General features: G+C 33.8%; 1 protein-coding gene across 6 annotated transcripts in view; it reads left to right on the top strand.

The window, feature by feature from the left end:
* The window catches only part of LOC122629606 (alpha-catulin), a 68,610-nt gene that overhangs the window by 10,767 nt on the left and 37,039 nt on the right, over nt 1–20,804 (top strand). The window contains exon 2 of one of the 6 annotated variants that reach the window (XM_043813192.1): nt 1,722–1,779. The exons of 4 other annotated variants lie outside the window; for them this stretch is intronic. In XM_043813192.1, coding sequence (XP_043669127.1) covers nt 1,765–1,779 — 15 coding nt within the window. In that variant the 5' untranslated portion in view covers nt 1,722–1,764. Of the gene's footprint in view, nt 1–1,721; nt 1,780–16,116; nt 16,496–20,804 lie in introns of those variants that run through there. One more of the 6 variants, XM_043813191.1, reaches the window with a different exon arrangement.

Below are 20,804 nucleotides of genomic sequence, written 5' to 3' on the forward strand. Positions count from 1 at the left end.
AGAGAGAGAGAGAGAGAAAGAAACTAATTATACAATTTTTAAATTTAACAAAATTTTTACAAGAAGAATTATATATATTTATCTTTCTCAGAGATTCAATAAATATAAGTAATATAACACGCGGTTGCTATCGATCATCGATTATCGCGTGTATCGCGAGCTCGTACACGGGCTCGTTTGAAAAAGATTTATCGGCGCGTGAAACCGTATTAAAAGAAGAGAAAATCGAAGGGAGATACAAGAAGAGAAAAAAGAAAAAAAGAAGAAAAAAAACCGAAAGAAAGGTGACCGTGTCACATGGTGCGTTACTCTTAGGCTAGTGATACGTGTATACGTATATACGTGTACACAGGTACTATTCTACACACTTGTATAAACGCATATTTATAATACACAATAGACACGTAGTATGTATTTACGATCTATGTAGTTCACTCGCTTGAAACGCGGAAAGTTTTCGCAGATTTTTCTTCCGTGTCTTCGTTGCCGCGGTCGATGTAACGTCGAATCGAAAAAAGAAAAAAGAAGAAAGAAAAAGAATAAATAAAAAAGAAAACAAATGGGATGAGAAGGGAAGGGAAAGGGAAGAGAGGGAAAAAAAATTACTTCGCTCGATCGCGTTACGAACTAGGTCGGAATACATAGGAGACAGAGAGAGAGAGAGAGAGAGAGAGAGAGAGAGAGAGAGAGAGAGAGAGAGTAGATGGACAGACAGACAGACAAATAGTTAGAAAGAGAGAGATAAATAAATAGATAGACAGATAAAAAGAGAGAGAAAGAGAGAAACAACCAATAGTTAAAAGCTACTGCATCGTTTGTTCTTTCCAATAACTTTACTTATTCGAAAACACGCTTGAAGGTCGTATAAATTGTTTTTACGAATTTCTCGATCGGTATTTCGTCCTCCGACATTTTTATTTAATCTGTTGTGTATGCGGTTGGAATAGGTCGACTCGGAGTTAAGCTCACGATATTTCTTGAATTTTTCTAATTTTTATTGTTCGAAATATGTGTAAATACGTGTAGAGAGAGAGAGAGAGAGAGAGGGAGTGAGAAAGTGTGATATGTAAGTACATGAATGTTCTTTATCGAATAGCTTCGAGAAAGATTATTTTTCGTTCTTTTTCGAATCTTTCTTGGTCTTCTTCGAGGTCGATATCGAATATCCTTCTCCTTTTATGTGTATAAGTATATGTGTGTATGCGTATTTGCGTGTATGTATGTAGATGTGTACTTGATCTATATAGAACGTACATACCAGTTATAAATTCTTTCGAAAACGAGTGCATATATACACGTTTAAAACCAGTTTTCGAATATGAAGTAAGATGATGAAAAGAGTTTGGATGGATTCAAGAGTTTCGTCGTCGTCTTCGTTGTCGAACTGATTTTATTTTTTCTTTTTTTTTTTTTATTTCTTTTTGGGGATCATAGATCGAACCTGGGAAGAGATGATAAGAGAGAGAGAGAGAGAGAAAGAGCGGGAGAGAAAGAGAGAGAGAGAGAGAGGGAGAGAGAGAGAGAGAGAGAGAAAAGGAAAGGTAAAGAAAAAGAAGGAAAGACGATAAGTATGCCGTGACATAAAGACGAGAAGTAAAATAAAATTAAATTAAATTAAATTAAATTAAGATAAAAAGAAAAAGAAAACCGAAAAAGAAAGAAACGCGAGGCGAGCTTGTTAAGAAATGTTGTTTTTTCATTGTACGGAATCTATGTTTTAGGCACGTCTTCGAACAAGAAGAATCAATTGAGTTCATAAATATAATGGGTTCTTCCATGGTAAGTTTTTCGTAGGCAGTTATTGGAGAATATCTGTATAATAAATATATATATACATATATATATGTACACACACACACATATATATATATATATATATATCGCTAATTACATGTGGTGTTGTTTTAGACATTCATTATAGATCATTAGAGGTATTCGACTTTTTTTTATCGTTGTTCTTGTGTGTTCAAATAGCGAGATATCGAAAGGAGAAAAAGAAAGAAAAAAAAAAAATAATAAGAAGAAAAAGAAAAGGAATAAATAAATAAAAAAATAGTAAATCGATCGACGTTTTCTTCAAATAAAAAAAAAAAAAAGAAAAAATATCTATATATATATAAAATTATTTATATATATATATAGAAATATCTATGTATATATAAATTATATATATATATATAATTTTTTATATATATAAAAATGATGAAACAAAAAGAATCATTTTAAAAAGCGCCGATGGTTTATTATTTATTGACATACAGATATACATACTCACATATACGCATACACGCATAGTTATATTAAAAGATATAGTAGCTTTTACCCGCAGATCAGAGCATGAAGTTTTGCTATGAATACTCGAACGGCGCGGTCTATGTACCGCATTTGATGTTGCGTTTCGATATTATATTATATTATAAAATACATATATATAAATATATATACCTATACAACATAACAAACGTACACTTGCAATCGTTAATTGCACATGAGGGAGGAAATGGGGCTTTCTTTCTATCCATTCAATTATCTTTTAATTTATATTTAATTATTATAAGTTATCTCTCGATTTTATTTTACTCTTAAAAATATCAATATAGCATCATTATTGTTCGTACGTATTTATATTGTAATTATTTATAAATAATACTCATCTCAAAAGATAGTTTTATATATATATATACATATAAAATTATTGATTTTATTTGTCTACTATATTAAAACAGTTTATATCATAATAATTTATTATGTCGTTATCGTAAATTAAATTCTCAATTAATTAATCATTAATATTCATATGAATTGAAAACTTTAAATAAAGATTATCTAAAGATTTAATTATTTGTAATTAACCATAGAGAATAATCATAGGTATCAGAAATTAGTAGGATATACACATACACATACACACACATGTATACACACAAACACACAGAGATACACTGATACGTTTTACTGTGTAATAGGATCAAAAGGATAACATATGATTGATGGAAAAGGAACCCACGTTATATCCCATTCATGGCAGCAGGTGTACGTATAATGCAATTATTTAGATTATTATTCGATAGAGGACGAGAGAAATAGAAAGAGAGAGAGAGAGAGAGAGAGAGGAGAAAGAAGACAGAGAGAAAGAGAGAAAACTAAATTAAACAAGAGAGAAAGAGAGAGAAAGAGAGAGATTATAAAGGGCAAATCGAGCTTAAAGTAAACCTTTTCTCTCAAATAAAAGATGGAGTAACAGTGGGAGTTGAAAAGAAGATTGAAAAGGAGGTTGAGGGAGGGAAATGTAGGGGAGGAAAACTCGAGATAATTGTAACGATCTAAAGCGTAACTTTTCTGTTCGTTTGGCGAAACGACTAAACGCAAGCTCACAAGCACGTGAAACTTCCCTAATTAAATTTATTTGAGCTTTCGTCTCGAAATTACGTGATAATGCGACTCGTATCACCTCAGCACGTGTACGTATAAACACGTATAAATATATACATACATACATACACACATATATATATATATATACTTACGCACAGCATATACAAACAGACATACATTTTAGTATACTGTGCGATAATATCATTCTTATCGCGTATATAAAGCGTACAAGGTTCGTATATTCACGCTCGGGTGAATGAAAAATTACTTTACGAGGGAACAACGTGGAATCGTTGCGGACACTTAATCCGCCATTCGTTGAAATTAATCCTCAGCAATGTCTCTTTCTGTTTCTCTCGTTTACTCGCTCTTTCTCTCTCTCTCTCTCTCTCTCTCTCTCTCTCCCTATTGTTTTCCTATTCCCTCCAATGGTCGAAGATTATAGCGAATGTTTCTATCGAAAAACCGAAGCGGAGATTTAATTGAGGGAATAAATATTCCTTTGTTTTTGATTTCGTTTTTCGTTTTTGTTCGTTCTTTCTTCTTTCTTGTTTTCTTTTTTTTTTCTTTTTTTTTATTCGAAATAAAAAAGCAATATTTATTTTCCATCTTTTATCGTCATTATTTTCGTTTCTTCTTCATTACCTTTCCTTCATTTTCATAATTCAAAGCGAACGAGGTAGATTTTTTAGCGTTTTATCGAATTTTCTCTTTTATTATTTCTTTCTTTTTATTTTCGTTTGGAAATTCGATAATGGTAACGTCGGTAGTATCAGTTCCAAGTGTCTTGGAGGTATACGGTTCTAGAACAATGCCTTCGACGTGATGTGCGTCCATTACGAGGGGGATGTCGTAAAATAGGATCTATGCTCGTAACTTACAGGAAGTTATACTGTCTTACGTTGCATAAAACACATATCGTCTTGGATGTGGCACACAGACATGATACACCTTATACAGAGTGAAATCCACATTTATATATATATATAATATATCTATACTTACAATATATATATATATATGTATATATATATATATAATACATATCTATGTGTATATATGAGGAAAGGAGTTAGTAAAAAAAGAAAAATGAAATCAATTTCTTCACAGAATCCGATTACTTTCATATTTCAATAACCTAGACGAAATGATTTACAAGATACTGACTTATATTTCTAATATACAGAGACAAGTACACGTATTCGTAAACGTACAAACACACATATGCACCTACATGCACACACGCATACAATTTATACAACGTTGAAGCTCATAAACGTCATACGTCAGAAACGTTATACGAAATATCATCGTGAATGGACTCGAACGAAATGATTCAACGATCGATCAATGCTATCTAACGTTTCGGATAAGATAAAACGTGCTTTGAGTTAACTAGTTTAATATTTAGATCAGTTGAGATCGTCTCTCTTCGAGGGATGATTAGTTTTTAGAGATGCCGTCCTGTGTGCTCCGTTTTGCTTAGAACGCATAGAATTGATTATACACGTAATGCTTCTTATATACCGTATATATCGTCATCTGTTTGCTTAAAGGTAATACAATAAAGAGCAGTAGAATATTTTGTACGTACCATATGAGATAAAGATTTTGTCTTAACGATATTAAGAATTTTCAATATCTTAACATTCGATATTATTTCTCAAATTATATTCGATTATTATATCACGTAATAATTACGACAATGATTACGATCAAATAATTTTGTCGTTGTTCCGAGGATATCTGCGTTTGAATAAAAAAAAAAAGAAAAAACATAATTAACGAATTAAAAAAAAAAAAATACGTCACTTAAATTTCGTAAATACGAAAAGAAGGAGAATCCAAATCTCATGGTACGGTGATAGTGGAGGAGAAACGGATGTGGAGAAAAAAAAGAAACATGAAAAAATGAGAAAAAGAGATACAAAAAAAAAAGAAAGAAAAAAGAAAAAGAAAAGAGAAGAGAACAAGAGAAAGAAACTAGATAAACGCGAGGAGAAACGCTTGAAACGATTGAAAAGCTTCTACACTTCTGTGTCACTAGTCTAAGCATGAAAGTAAATGTGTTTTCGGTGTGTTGGTTTAGTGAAAGCTGAATGGTTCTTAGGGGTAGCGATATCACCGGGTTGCTCGGTTCACTGACTCCGAGAGCAGAAGGAGGGGTGGTTTGGGGGAGGACAGGGGATAGAAGGACGGATTGCGTCGTCGTGTCTCACCCCCCTTTTTTTCTTTTTTTTTTTTAGGCTCCCTTTCTTTTTTTATCTTTTCTTTTTTTCTCGCGAGACTTTACACAACTTGTCGCGGACTGAATATTAAAAAAAAAAAAAAATAAAAAAAAATAAAAAATAAAAAAGAAAAAAAAATCATAAAGACGACGTTATTAACCTTCGATCTTTCTAAGCAGAGAAAAAAGAGATCTTGCTGTTTGATAAAATTGACTCGAATATCTTATTCATTATTTATAAAATGCTTCGAATACGTATTGGAAATTAAGAAGCGCGAGAAGGGAAGATCGGAGATCAGAATCGATGAAAAAATCGATGTGATTGATCTTTTAATATTTCCTAATATTCAATTATAATTTGACATTAGTTTGATATTTTTTTGTTCCTTTCGTTTCGTCTATTTTTTCTTCTTTCTTTCATTCTTTTTTAGTATTTTGTTTCTGTCTTTTTTTTTTTTTTTTTTTTTTTTTATCGATGAGCTTACAGTTATAGTTCAGTTTATAAAGTTGGTATCTTCTTTCGAATCGAAAGCCAACGTTTGGCGTTTTTGAAAACAATTAATTCTTTTTTCGATAGTACGATCGCTATTGAATTACCAAAGTTCAAACTACTCGATGAACGACGATTCGTAAACGATAGCCGTTCAAACAGAAATAAAAAAAAAAAGAAAAAAACAGAAAGATACAATATAGAAAAAATAGAGAAAGAGAGAGAGAGAGAGAGAGAGAGAGAGAGAGAGAAACAGAGAAGTTAGGTTCAACGAATGTTCGTATTTTCTCGATGTATAAAGGATTTTTCGAACCGTGAGACCACAACGAACACGCGTCGCAGACCGTTTTCCGCTTGTCCATTCTATTTCACAAGAATCGTCCTTTTTCGTTTTCTTTTTCTCGTTCTCTCTCTCTCTCTCTCTCTCTATTTCTCTTGTTTTTACTCGGGTCACTATCCTTGTTTCTTTTTCTTTTTTTATCCTTTTTCACTTTTTCCTCTCTCTCTCTCTCTCTCTCTCTTTCTCTCTTTATTTTTTCTTTCTTTCCTTCTTTTTTTTTCTTTCTTTCATCATCGACGTACATATATGTATGTATGTCTATATACATACATATATATATATATATATCTATATATATATGTATATATACGTGGTGTATATACATGCATATACATACATACATATATATATATATATATATATATATATATATATATATATGCCTACTTCGTCCCTTTTACTTGGTTATTTGCAAACTCTCCCTGATCCTAGAAAGATCATGGCTGTGATCTACGAGGAGGGTTAACCGCAAATACGTTGGCGTTATCGCGTTTACTCCATAAAAACTCTTTTCTCCAGACTCGAGTAAGATAAACGGAGAGAAAGAGAGACAGAGAGAGAGAGAGAGAGAGAGAGAGAGAAGGTGAATAGGGATGACAAGGACGTGCAAATAAGTTAGACGAAGAGGATTTATAACGCTCGTTGAAATAACATTTTCTTTCTTCAAAGTGAACGTAAAATTGAACTGAAAATTAGGAAACGAGTTTTTGCAGATGGTAGTTAATGCTCTCTCTTCTTCTTTCTCTCTTTCGTTCTCTCATTTTCGAAATATCTTTTTCCCGTTTATTTCGAATTATTTTTCTTTGCGATCAAACAAAGAAAAAGAGAAATAAAAGCACAGATGAAAATCATGGTGATATAGCGGGGGTTAAAGGGTGTTATGAAATTGATAATCTTGCCTGCGTAGAGAATATCGAACGGTCATTTTTTTATTGGTTTTGCAATCGAGAATCGTTTAGCGTTGAGCTTTTAATTTATCGTTGTAATTTAATATCGAGTTTTCGTCGTGATAATGTTACACGAGCACCAGCCGGCTATATGCGGGAGGGGAGAATAATATTTTAACGGGTTATAAATCGTGGTTATAACGCATATCACAAGAGAGAGAGAGAGAGAGAGAGAGAGAGAGAGAGAGAGAGAGAAAGAGAGAGAAACAATCCACGAACAGTATGAAAGAATTTTTAGGGATCGCTCTTTCTTTCTCTTTCTTCTTCTTTTTCCTTTCTTTTTTTTTTTATGAAACGAAAATCTGACCTAAAGTTTTTACAAAAATATTTGTCACTTTTCAATTCGTACGATTAATTTTCTAAATACATATCCTATATCTATACAAACTAACGTGTACGTTTCGATACACATAAATATATAGGTGTATATATCTACTTATTTAACTATCACTAATCTTTATCCTTCGATTCATTCGTCGTACAAATACGACTCGTTAGCAGATTCTGCGTTACACATGAAAGAACGATGAACACGAGAACCGAGTGTAAAACGTACGTGTAATTTATGTAACCGAAAGTAATGTACATGCCGCATTCGTTTCCTGTAGGTACATACATATAAAAAGACACTTAAACGTACGAACGTACACAAACGTATAGAGATACACACGCGCATACGCGTACAGTGATTCACACATACACACACACAAACATATATATATATACAGACATACATACGTACACGCTACATGCACATACACTTTCAAAGAAATGGTTTATTGCGTAGAACTAGGAATATAATCGTGCTTGTAAAACCGCAGCTTCCACTACGGTTTATGGTAGAGTAGTAAAACTTTGATCAACCCTCGTTGTTTTCGATCGCAAGGACCAAGGACTTCTTCTTTTATTTATTTTCTTTCTTTTTTTTTTATTCTGTTTGTTTTCACAAAGTGTGCGACGTTGTTTCGTATTAGTCATTCCAATCGAACGTATTTGTTTACTTACGTAGGATATATTGCTAGGTTTAGGACATTGATTATAAACGTATATATGTATATATGAATATACATGTGTATACGAACACGCGTATGTCGAATATGTCGCGTCATTAATTCAGTCATACGCGAGATATCATGGAGCGGAAAGGTTCGTCGTACTGTGCAGGATACCAAATATATATGTACGTATATATATAATATAATAGAACACACACGCACATACACATACACAGAATATACTTTCATACATACATATATACACGTACACGTTCGAATTTAAACGTTATATTAGGATTCATGAAATCTCATACTACGTAGGAGGATCATGTGTTTCTCGTGATTAGATACATACATACGTTCACACTATAGATAACCGTTTACTACGATGCTATTCAATTTTCTTCAGATCGTTTGGTTCCGATTTGATCGGCCTTATAGATCACTTAGATATAATTATCGAATCGATTCAATCTCACATGCAATATAACGTAAATTATAAAATATCAGAATTCATTCAAGGATTTCTGATTCGATCGTAATTTTTATTTAATAACGTTTCAAGATCGCTGAGGAAAAGAGAAAGAGAAGAGAAAGAAGAAAGAAGGAAAAGAAAGTCTTATTATAAGAAGCTTCTATTAGTCGTTGATTTCTCAAATATCAACTAAGGCGATTTTCTCGAATTTATCGTATGCACAGAGATACAGGATTCGTGTCTCTTTGTTAAATAAAAGCGTCCGTAATGGCCGCCAGTAGTAGCGTTCTAAATACGATACGACAAGCTTAATGACGTTAGGAGCTCTCGAGTAAACTCGCAATAAGTCAATCGTACGTTTTCCTTCTCTCTCTCTCTCTCTCTCTCTCTCTCTCTCTCTCTCTCTTCTCCCTTTCTCGAATTTCCAAGAAGTAGTAGTAGTAGTTAGTAATAGTATCCTCTTTCATCCTTTTCGAACGTGACTCGTTTCCTCCAATGGGAAAGCTACTTTAGTTTCCTTAGGCTTGCCCGAGTGAGTACGAATGGTTTGTACCAGTCAGAATGAGAGAGTGAGTGAGAGAGAGAGAGAGAGAGAGAGAGAGAGAGAGAGAGAGGAAATATATAGATGGACAGATATTTATTCGTTGAATTCTCTGCAATAGAAGAGCGAACAAAAAGGTTCCTAGCTGGACCAAAAGATCTAAGGTGAATTTAAAAATTAATTAAATCCATTGCGAAACCTTTTAGATTAATTTTTCGTTGTTATATCACGAACGTAAAATCGTAATACTCTCTTGTAAAACTACGTGACTAATTGAGATCTTAAAAAATCTCGAGAAAGAAATAATTCAGATTTTAAAAGTCATCTAGACGAGAAATTATGGGTTCATAATTGCGTATCGTTGAGATAAAAATTAAACCGACAAAAAGAAAGAATATAATAAATATAATTTTTTTTTCTTGCAATTATGTTTCTAATATAAAATTATAAAATTATAGATACATAGATACATAGATAGATAGATAGATAGATAGATAGATAGATAGAGAGAGAGAGAGAGAGAGAGAGAGAGAGAGAGAGAGAGAAAGAGAGAGAGAGAAATAGATACACATACACGCATATATCGTACAATTCTCGTCTTTTTTTTACGAGGCTTAGTTCCTGATACCGAGTTATTGATTTAATCATTCATATTTCATATATATATATATATATATTATTTATATATTATATATAGAAATTATTATTTGGAATGTCTAAATGCATTTATCATTAGGAAATACGTATTAAATCGGCGACATGAACAGACACGGGCCAATGATCATTGAAACGATCGAACGTTCCATTTAATTCCTCGTTAGTCGTAATCCTTTTTCCGATGCTATAAAGATTCGCGTACTGGATCGACTTTAATGGGGTTATCGTTGTATTTACGTGGCATTTTTATAGTGTTTCGTTAGCCACTAATTATCGGAGGATGATCCATCCTATCTTCCAGTACAGATTAGAAAATAATTTTTATGTGTGGTTTCTCTTCTGTGCTTTTTTTTTTTATTTCTTTTAAATTCGTAAAAACTTACGAATATTTTTCAGAGAGAGAGAGAGAGAGAGAGAAAAAAAAAATTGTGTATACGTATTCACAGGATGGACTGTGAATAAATTTCTGAACGATAATTTTGACAGTTAATTACTCTTCTTCGAGATTTTTTAGAATCATTTTTTTTTATTTTCTCTCTTTTTTTTTTTTTGGTCAGATTTATTAGAAGCTACGCGTTTGTTTTGCATCATCCAAAGATATGATACGTTTATGTAATATATAAAAATGAAATATGATATGTATATGATATAATATGTATATACGACGAAAAGACGAGATCTTTCTTTCTTTTTCTTTTTTTTACTTCTTATTATTACAGTATTAATTTAATCGAAAGCAATCATTTTGGGCGCATCAATATATTCGATCGCCGTTCTCGAACGCGCCATTTTAACGTAGATAGAAAGGGGGTTGAAGCCTTTGGCAAAAGGGGTAGACGAGCGAGACTAATGGACAGGCCAATGGTTCGCGTGACGTTTTTACCAAGAAGCTCGAACACGCATATATCTGTCTTTTCTCTCTCGATCTCTATCTTTCTTTCTCTCTTTTATCACGGTTCGAAAAACTCAAGGTTGGAAGATCGAGAAGAAGTTAGAGAAGACATTTTGAAAGAAGATTCGATCGATCTCAAAAAAAAGATAAAAACGAAAGAAAAAAAAGTCGATCATTTATACTCTTTTCTTTTCGTCCGTTCTTTTTCTTTTTCTTTTTTTTTTGCGTTCGTATACGCTTTTGGAAAAAAGAAAAATGGAGACGTTTTTTCTCCAGCAGAAAACCCTTTTCGAAGTTAATGAGATATAGAAAGATGTGGTTCTTTCCTTCCGCATACTATCTCACTCTTTTTCTCTACATCTCTGTCTCTCTCTCTTTCTCTCTCTCTCTCTCTCTCTCTCTCTTTCTTTCTTTCTTTCTCACATACACACACTTTTAACTTATTCCATTTAAAACGTCAGATCTCCATTAAAAGCATGGATTAGAGCGCGTTGGGTGTAATTTTCGTTATAAGTAAAGGAGAAAGAAGCAAAAAAGAAAGAAAGAAAGAAAGAAAGAAAGAAAGAAAGAAAGAAAGAAAGAAGGGGGAAAAATCGTTGAGATGATTTTTCTTTCCTTTCTTCACCCTCCTACCCTTTGCCCATCTCACCCCCTTTATCGACGATATCTATGTATAAGAAATCACGTTGGTCATTGAAGGAGATAAAAAGAAGGAGGAGGAGTTGATCTCGTGATCTGATATCTCTACCACGTTTTTTCATCGTTGATCAATAAATAAAAAAAAAAAAAAAAAAGAAAGGAAAGAGAAAAGAAAAGGAGAAAGGAGAGAATAGGGGACGAAGAAGAGAACGAAGAGGACGAAGATGAAGATTAAAACGAAGATGAACGTGAAGATGAACGTGAAGATAAAGAAGGGCGGAAAATCTTTTGCGGTGTAGAAAAACGAATAGAAATGAAAAGTAGAAAAATGAAAGCAGAGGTGAGCGTTCGTGAAAGAGAAAGAAAAAAGAAAAAAGAAAAAGGAAATAGAAAAACAAAAAAAAAAAAGGGAGCAACAAAGATGAAAGATGTGCGTACATGCGTAGGAAAGAGGTCGTTGGTATTAGTGAATGAAAGAAGCGGAAGACAATGGCTGGATAAATAGATACCAACCTACCTACCCTACGTACTTACTTACTTACTTACCTTTACTTTTTCTTCCTCTTTTTCTCTTCTCTCTCTTTCTCTTTCTCTTTCTTTCTCTTTCTCTCTCTCTCTCTCTTTCTCTTTTTCTCTTTCTGTCTTTTTCTTCTTCTTTTTTTTCCTTTTTTATCTACGGCAAACAAAGTGTGAGAACGTTCGGTAAACAGGAGAAAGGAGAAAAAGAAAAAAAAAAAGGAAGAAAAATGGGAAGAGAAGTTGATGTTAATCTTGGGACGATGTTTGAAATAGAGTGAAAGTAGATATAAGTGTGTATAATAATAATGAAAAGGGAGCCAATTGACGGAAGGTTTATTGACGAGACTAGAAGTTTTTCTTTTTTTCTTTTTTTTCTTTCTTTCTTCCTTCTTTTACTTTAATTTTCCTTAGTAACAGGAGTGAAAAAAGGGAAATAAAAATTTACGAGAATTTCATGGAAAAAGAAGAGTACGTGGAGGAGTTGGTTGGTCGGTTTTTTGGTCATGATTAAGAGAATTCGTAATAGACCCGTTATTAAGGTTATCGTTACGTTTAAGAGAAACTCAATGTTAATTAATTCATTGAAAACGTCGGAGTGTTGGTAAATAAGTCCTCGACTCGATTTAACCGTAGAAATAGCAATCGATCGAATCGTACTTAGTTGTATAAGGAAGAGTGATCAACTATAGTTACTTACACGAAAGTATCTTTTGATACTTTCCGATGTACAATATTTACAGTGAATATACGATTTCGAGTTTACTTAGTGACACGAAGTAAGAGATAAGGGAAATAAAGAGATAAGGGAAAGAGACTCGAAGAAAGATGATGAGGAAGGGAGAGGGAAAGAAAGAGGAAAGGAAAAGCGAACAAAAAATTGGGTAAAGAGAGAAAAAGAATGAAAGAGAGAAAAAGGAAAAGAAAAAGGAAAAGGAAAAGAAGAAGAAAAAGAATCAAAGATTTTCGAAGTGTTTCGTGTACTATCAAAAGAGAAAGAAAACAAGAATAAAGATAACAATATACAAGGGAAAGAAAGAGAAGGAAAGAAAAAAAACGAAAAGAATAGAAAAAGAAAAGAAAAAGGAAGGAAGGAAGGAAGGAAGGAAGGAAGGAAGGAAGGAAGGAAGGAAGGAAGGACGTAAACGAGAGGATCTTATCGAAGAAGAAAGAAATAAAAACAAAAAATAAAAATAAAAACAAAAATAAAGAAGAAGAAGAAGAAAAAGGAAGAGAACGAAAGGAGAGGAAAGGAAGAAGAAAGGATAGGACGGGATAAATAGAAAAGGAAAGCAACCAAAGTAAAGTAAAATAAAGTAAAGTAAAGTAAAGTAAAGTAAAGTAAAGTAAAGTAAAATAAAGTAAAGGGAAAGGAAAAGACAGACATCTTAGGAAATTCGGGGATGCTGCTGGAAAAATTGAGATTTCGCGGGCGAAAGTACGGGCCTGCCGGCGTATTGATTGTCGGTCGAGTCGGTAGGAGGGATGCAACGCGCCTGTGCTCCGGCAAAGCGTAGATCGCGGCGCGCGACGCTGAGAGAGACAGAGAGAGAGAGAGAGAGAGAGAGAGAGAGAGAGAGAGAGAGAGAGAGAGAGAGAGAGATAAAGAGGAAAAGAGGGGTGAATCGTCGTCGTCGTCGTCGTCGTCATCGTCGTCGTCGTCGTCGTTGTCGTCGTCGTCGTCGTCGTCGTCGTCGTCGTCGTCGTCGTTGCGCTCCCTGCCAGCTAGTCGGTCGTTCTCGTATCGGAGTCTAGTCTTCCCCTAGGCACTCGAGAGGCCAGTACCTGTTTTTCTCGCATAGCCGACACGCGCGCTCTCCGTCACGATTTATTCCTCATTGACTGACAACACGCGCGTATGTAAACGCGTTTTATTGCTTTGTCTCTTAACTCGGTCGCTTGATATCTCTTTCTCTTTCGATCCTACGACGGATACGCACAAGAAAGTAAGAAAGATATAATAAAGAAATAAAGATATAAAGAGATTGAAGATAGAGAGAGAGAAAGGAGAGACAGATAGATAGATAGAGAGAGAAAGAGAGAGAGAGAGAGAGAGAGAGAGAGAGAGAGAGAGAGAGAGAAGAAATGCGTGGAACGTATAAAAACGAATCGACTAAATAGCCTCGAAGGTGAGATGAACGAATGTGAATGTTAGAATACGTAAAGAGAAAAATATAAATAGAGAGAGAAAGAGAGAGAGAGAGAGAGACATAGATTGAGAAATACTATATATCTAAAGATACAGTTTGTGTATATATGTGTATGTGCTTGCGTTATTGTGTATGTGGCTGGGTGTGAGCGAAAGATAATATATATATATATACATATATGTATATACAAAGAAAGAGAGAGAGAAAGATAGACAGATAAAGAGAGAGAGAGAGAGAGAGAGAGAGAGAGAGAGAGAGAGAGAGAAGGAGAAGGAGAGAAAGAGAAAGAGAGAAAGAGAAAGAGAGAAAGAGAGAAAGAAAATCAGTAAGAACACACCCCCGGCCACATGCTCGCTCAAACCGTGAACGACACGCGGGAGAGCGAGCCGGAGAGACGGAACGCGTGCTCGTCTTCTTCGATTTATTGTTATCGCTATTGTTGCCATTCTAATTGTGATAGTAATAATCGGCTCCGCTCCTCTATCTTCATATCCCTCTCTTCTTCCTTCTATACATACACATCCTTCTTCAACAACATCTTCTTTCAAATTTGTTCGTCCTCCTGTACGAGAAAGGAACGTAGGAGCCGCATTTGGATGCCATAAGCGATCATTAAGTATCGAAAGAAGAATATATTAATTGATAAGATTAAACCGATTGATTTCGATCTAATAAATTAAAAGTAATCGATCGAATAATTTTTCGATACTAAACTACTACGTTATATTATTATTACTACGTTACTTCTACTATTACTATTACTACTGCTACTATTTCTACTTCTACTTCTACTTTTTCTTCTTCTTCTTCTTCTTCTTCTTCTTCTTTTTCATCATCATCATCGTCGTCTTCGTCGTCTTCGTCGACGTCGTCGACGTCGTCTACGTCATCTTTTCTATGCGAGGTGCCTTACGATGATAACGGTGCCACGATAAAGAAGACGCAATATCGTATCATTGGAAAGGACACGGTTTGTCCTTCAAAGACGAGGATTATAAGATAGAATAAGAGAAAGAGAGAGACAGAGAGAGAGAGAGAGAAAGAAAGAAAGAAAAAGAGAGAACGTTTCAACGTTTGACTTTCAACGCACATTCGACAAAAGATAAAAGACGTTTAATGTGAGCCTAAGGCACGATCTGCCTGAAAAAACCAGAGATCTTCCTCTTTGCGGATTAGAAAAAATATATATATATATATATGTATAATATAGTAATTAATATATATATATATATACGTTGATATATTCATAGGAAATGATAAAGAAAGATATATATACATACATACACACATAATCTATTTTTCTTCTCCTTTTCGTTAAGGAATACAAATCGGCAATAATAGCCACGACAAAGATAACGAAACAATAATAGTTATTAATGAGATTAACGTTTATTTATCAATTGATAAACGTAGATTAACGATATAGTACGTAAGTGGACACTCGTTAACGAACTGGCATAACGCACTGCACTCGATGAGAGAAAAGTTTAAATATTTCTATACGTCTTAAGAAGGAAAAAAGAGAAAAGGAAGAAGAGAGAGGGCGAGAGAGAAAAAAGAGAAAGAGACAAATAGATAAAGAAAGAAAGAGAGAGAGAGAGAGAGAGAGAGAGAAGAACATATCCATTAACGATCCGTTGACGATATAGAGTATATTTTGATCATAATCGACGAAGCGTAAGAAGATAGAGAGAGAGAGAGAGAGAGAGAGAGAGAGAGAGACAGAGAGATAAAAAACGACGAAGAATATATATATATATACACATATACATATATATATATACACAAAGACACATACACGCAATATGTATATATCTCTCTCTCTCCACATATATGTATATATATATATATAAATATATGTATATATATATATATATACACCAAAGAGAAAATTAAGTGCGAAATACTACGCGAGAGATAAGCTTGCATAACGCAATAATTACGTGAAGTCTTTAAGAAATAAGGCTAATAAGAAGAGAATAAACGATAAATAATAATAGAGATAAATTAAGAAGAATATAATCTTTACGTACATATAACAGATAATCGTCGGACGGAGAAGATCGTTACGTTTGTTGAACTTTTGTGAAACCTGTGTCTGTCGTTCACTGGCTGCTGTCTGTCTGTCTGTCTGTTGTCTGTCTGTCTGTCTGTCTGTCTTCTGGTTGTGTGCGTGCGTGCGTGCGCGTGTGTGTATTTTATCGACGAGACTGCAAAGATGTACGAAGGAAGCATGGCTGCCGAACGACAGGTACGTTTAATTAAGAAATCATTATAATCGTCATCGTCATCGTCATCGTCATTTATAAACGTATAAAAATTCAATCGTTGTGTAGCTCGTTCGAAAATTTAGCGTTATAGCGATTTAATTCTCTTACAAGTGATATAAAAGAAGAAAAAAAAAAAAGACGGGAAAAAAAGTCAGATAAAAAATAAAATAAAAGAGGAAGGGAGAGAGGAAAGTTCAATTTTTTAATTTGCCAAGATCGTACGAACGTGTGTATATATATATATATATGTATTATACAAATAGCATATAATATTGTATATGTATATACATATACATATATACAAGTTGATAAAAAAAGAAGAGAAAAGAAAAGTTTTCATTAAAACAAATATGGTATAATCGAGTTGAAAATAGTTTTTCCCGTTATTACCCTTCTCTTCCGCGAGTAATTAGATTCTTCCGTTTTAATAGACAAACTATTTGGGATTATTCCTGGAAACTTTAACGCGTTTGACGACGTTAGAAAAACGATGATTCGATTAATGGAGTTAGAATAATTATAGAAAGTCTCAGACCTGGGATTATCTTTACCTTAGAGAGTCAGGGATTGTACGTATCTCTGTTTCTCTTTTTTTCTCTCGATATTATTGTCGATTTTGTGTAATCGATATCGCGTCCTCTGTGACATAAACACACTACGGATGTTCGATAACTCGAAAGAATGTAACATATTATTTCGAGTTATCGATAATCGTGACGCGAAACAAAGACTCAAAAAGAACGAAAAGGAAAGGAGAAAAAAAAGTACGACAAAAATCGAATCGTCGGAAATGAACTCTTTTATCTGGTAAAAAGGTGATTTTTAAACAACTAATCGGGATCGGATGGTATCGATAAACATTTACGATTCGGGAAGGAAACATGACTCTTGGACAAATGTTCGATTCGGAAAAACGTAAAACGTGGAGTGAAAAAGAGAGAAAGAGAGAGAAAGAGAAAGAAAGAGAGAGAGAGAGAGAGAGAGAGAGAGAGAAAGGAGAGAACGATACGAGTCCCGTTGGGTTGCTAGTTTTTCGAATCAGCATTTTTCAAGAGAGGTCAACGACAGATTTTCTTATCGAACCGATTTCCAAGCTCTATATACATATGTATCTCGTTAGAAACGCTAGAACGTCGAACTTTTTGTCTAGTAGACGGATTTTCGAGCGGATTTTTCTTTTTCATTTTTCTTGTTCTTTTTTTTTTCTTTTCCTCTTTGAAATCACCTTTTTATTTTTCTTCTCACTTTCCTTTTTCTCTCATCATTTTATTCTGTCTGATATTTTTCATTTCCTTTTTCTTTTTCTTTCTTTTTAATATCTTCACATTTTCTTCAACTCTTTCTTCTTCTTCTTCTTCTTACTCTTTCATCCTGTTCATCTTCTTACGTATGTACGTAGATACATACATACATATATATACATACATATATACATACATACATACATACGTACCTAGATATATACATACATTCATATAATACGCAAAGGAAATGAAATCATAGGGAGGATAAGCGGCTTACAATATCGAAAAGAAATTTCTAAAGCTTCGTCCTTCAAAGATTCCTTCTAGCGAATCCTACTCGTTCTTTGTCACTCTCGTTTTATGTTATACCATCAGGTGCATCCACGAACCATTAATCTTATCGAGGTTAAATTTATTGTACGTCACTGAACTTCCTCTCTCTCTCTTTCTCTCTCTCTCTCTCTCTCTCTCTCTCTCTCTTTTTTTCGGTTTTTCTCTGGAAAATATACTACCGATCCTCGAGCGTATATATGAAATTTTCTCTAAACTCTTCACTAACGATGGAAATCATTCGGATGAACCGAGATAAATCAGACTTTGATATCATAATCGAAAATAATGATATCCTCTAAACAATATCTCTTCGTTCGATCTTCGAATAATTATATACTCGGTGATATTTAATAACTGTTAAGATTGAAAATTACAATTAAGTTCAAAGTTTAGTTTATTCCAAGTAAAACGACTGCTCGTTGGTTTAAATCCACTTTCAACGATTCGATCGATGCACTTTCCGGTCTCCGATGTGTAGAGTAGTTCTTAATAGAGACTGAAATGATTGACTTCCGGTCGACAGATGAGAAAGATTACAAAACATTTCCTTCTCCCTCTCTCTCTCTCTCTCTCTCTCTCTCTCTCTCTTTTTCTTTTTCTTTCTATATTTTTTTCTCTGTTTTTCTAGTTTCCTTTTGAAAAATTTCTACAGTAATAGTCAGGTTACGTTCGACAGAAAATACTGGTTTACATCGTACGATGCAATTCGATACATCCCAATTTTTCATTCTCTCTCTCTCTCTCTCTCTCTCTCTCTCTCTTTTCCTTTTATCCATCTCTCTATCTATTTTTTTTTTATTTTCTTTTTCCCCTAGCTAACATTTACAATGTATCGTTATCGCGTTTGTTCTCTTTTTTTCTTCCTTTTTTTTTGATATACATTCCATATTCGTTATACATTTCTCATTTTATATTTATGATTTATTTTTTTTCTTTTCTTTGATACGTTAATGATGATAATAATAATAATAATAATAATAATAATAATAATAATAATAATAATAATAATAATAATAATAGTAATAATAATACAACAACAACAACAACAATAATAATTATTCAGAACAATGTGTATCGTAGCATTACAATAGCCAATCATTTATTTAAATTTCACTTCAATAACAATACTCTATTTTCCCACTGCACCGTATATTCGTCATAATGTTAATCTCTTTGTGTTGGATTTGTCCTAATGAATGCCTTGAAGGATCGAGTACCGGGAAAACAACGTATAATAATAATAATAATAATAATAATAATACTAATACTAATACTACTACTACTACTACTACTACTACTACTACTACTAATAATAATAATAATAATAACGACAAAACGAGCATGAATTAATTTTCCATTTTATATCTCTTTATGAACATTTCAGAAAGGATATTAAAAAAAAATAAAAATAAAAAAGAATAAGAAAAAAAAACAGATAAAAATACGCTTTTGCGATCCGTTTCTCGTATAATAAAGTTTCACGAAAGAAAGAAATTCAGAATGTTTTCTATGAATGCGAGATAGAACGATTCGTGAGGATGCTTCAGAAAAAAAAGGAAAGAGAAGAAGAAGAAGAAGAAGAAGAAGAAGGGAAAAGCGAACAAAAAAAGACAGAGAGAGAGAGAGAGAGAGAGAGAGAGAGAGAGAGAGAGAGAGAGAAGGAAAAAGCAATAAAGATGAAAAAAAAAGAGAAAGAAAGGATTCAGATGAACGGGCGTGAAGATTGCAAGTAGTTCGACAAAATGAAATGCATAGCTAGTAGTAGAGTAGTAGTAGATCGTAATCGTCGGGTTTGTGTCGCGTCAGTTCAGGTAATGTAACGTGTGTCTGCTCGTAGCAAGGTTTATACTACTTGTCGTTTCGTAGTACCATTTGCACGAGATACATGAAAGGCATCTGTGTGGGTGTATTAAGAGCGTTCCTTTTTTTTTTTTTATCATCAAACGTAATATCTTTATTATATTTCGAATATTTCTCTATGTAAACGAATGCAGACACACGACTACCCATAAATATATAATGGGTATATACATGTTTGATACTTGTTAGATTACGAAAGGGTGCACACGATGTAACGTTTCCACAAAGTGGAAGTTGGCATTTTAATAATTCATAGCAACAGTTCGCGCGTATGTGTGTATCTGTGTGTACGTATGTGTACGTAGGTGTGTGTGTGTGTGTGTCTATGGAAGTTCGTTCCTCTACGGATTCTTTCACATACACGCATACATACATGTATATGCGTATATACGCGCACATATGTCTCTATGTGTATGTGTGGGTATATGTATGTGTGTACGTACATCGAAACGACGATGAGCATCCGTGTCGCAAAAGCATCGTTAGTTTTCTCTCTCTCTCTTTCTCTCTTTCTCTCTCTCTTTCTCACTTACTCACTCACTCACTCCCTCGTGAGTAATGTACAAGATCTAATGTGGCTCTTGGGAACTACCCTGTTGCGAGCTTTTCGGTTAATTTCTAACCGAGAGACAACTATCGATCTACTACTGATCTCGGAATGATCACAGACAAGATTTCGATTCCTATTCCGATTCCGATTCCGATTCCGATTTCGATTTCGATTTCGATTTCGATTTCGATTTCGATCGTTCCTCACGTACGACACTTTTACGGTTTTATCTCGTGTCTGACATTAAATTCTTTTTCTACCGATCCGAAGTAATCCAGAAAGCTTTTACGTTGATCAACTGTC

The sequence above is a fragment of the Vespula pensylvanica genome, chromosome 5 (assembly GCF_014466175.1).
Source record: "Vespula pensylvanica isolate Volc-1 chromosome 5, ASM1446617v1, whole genome shotgun sequence".
Classification (NCBI taxonomy): Eukaryota; Metazoa; Arthropoda; class Insecta; order Hymenoptera; family Vespidae; genus Vespula; species Vespula pensylvanica.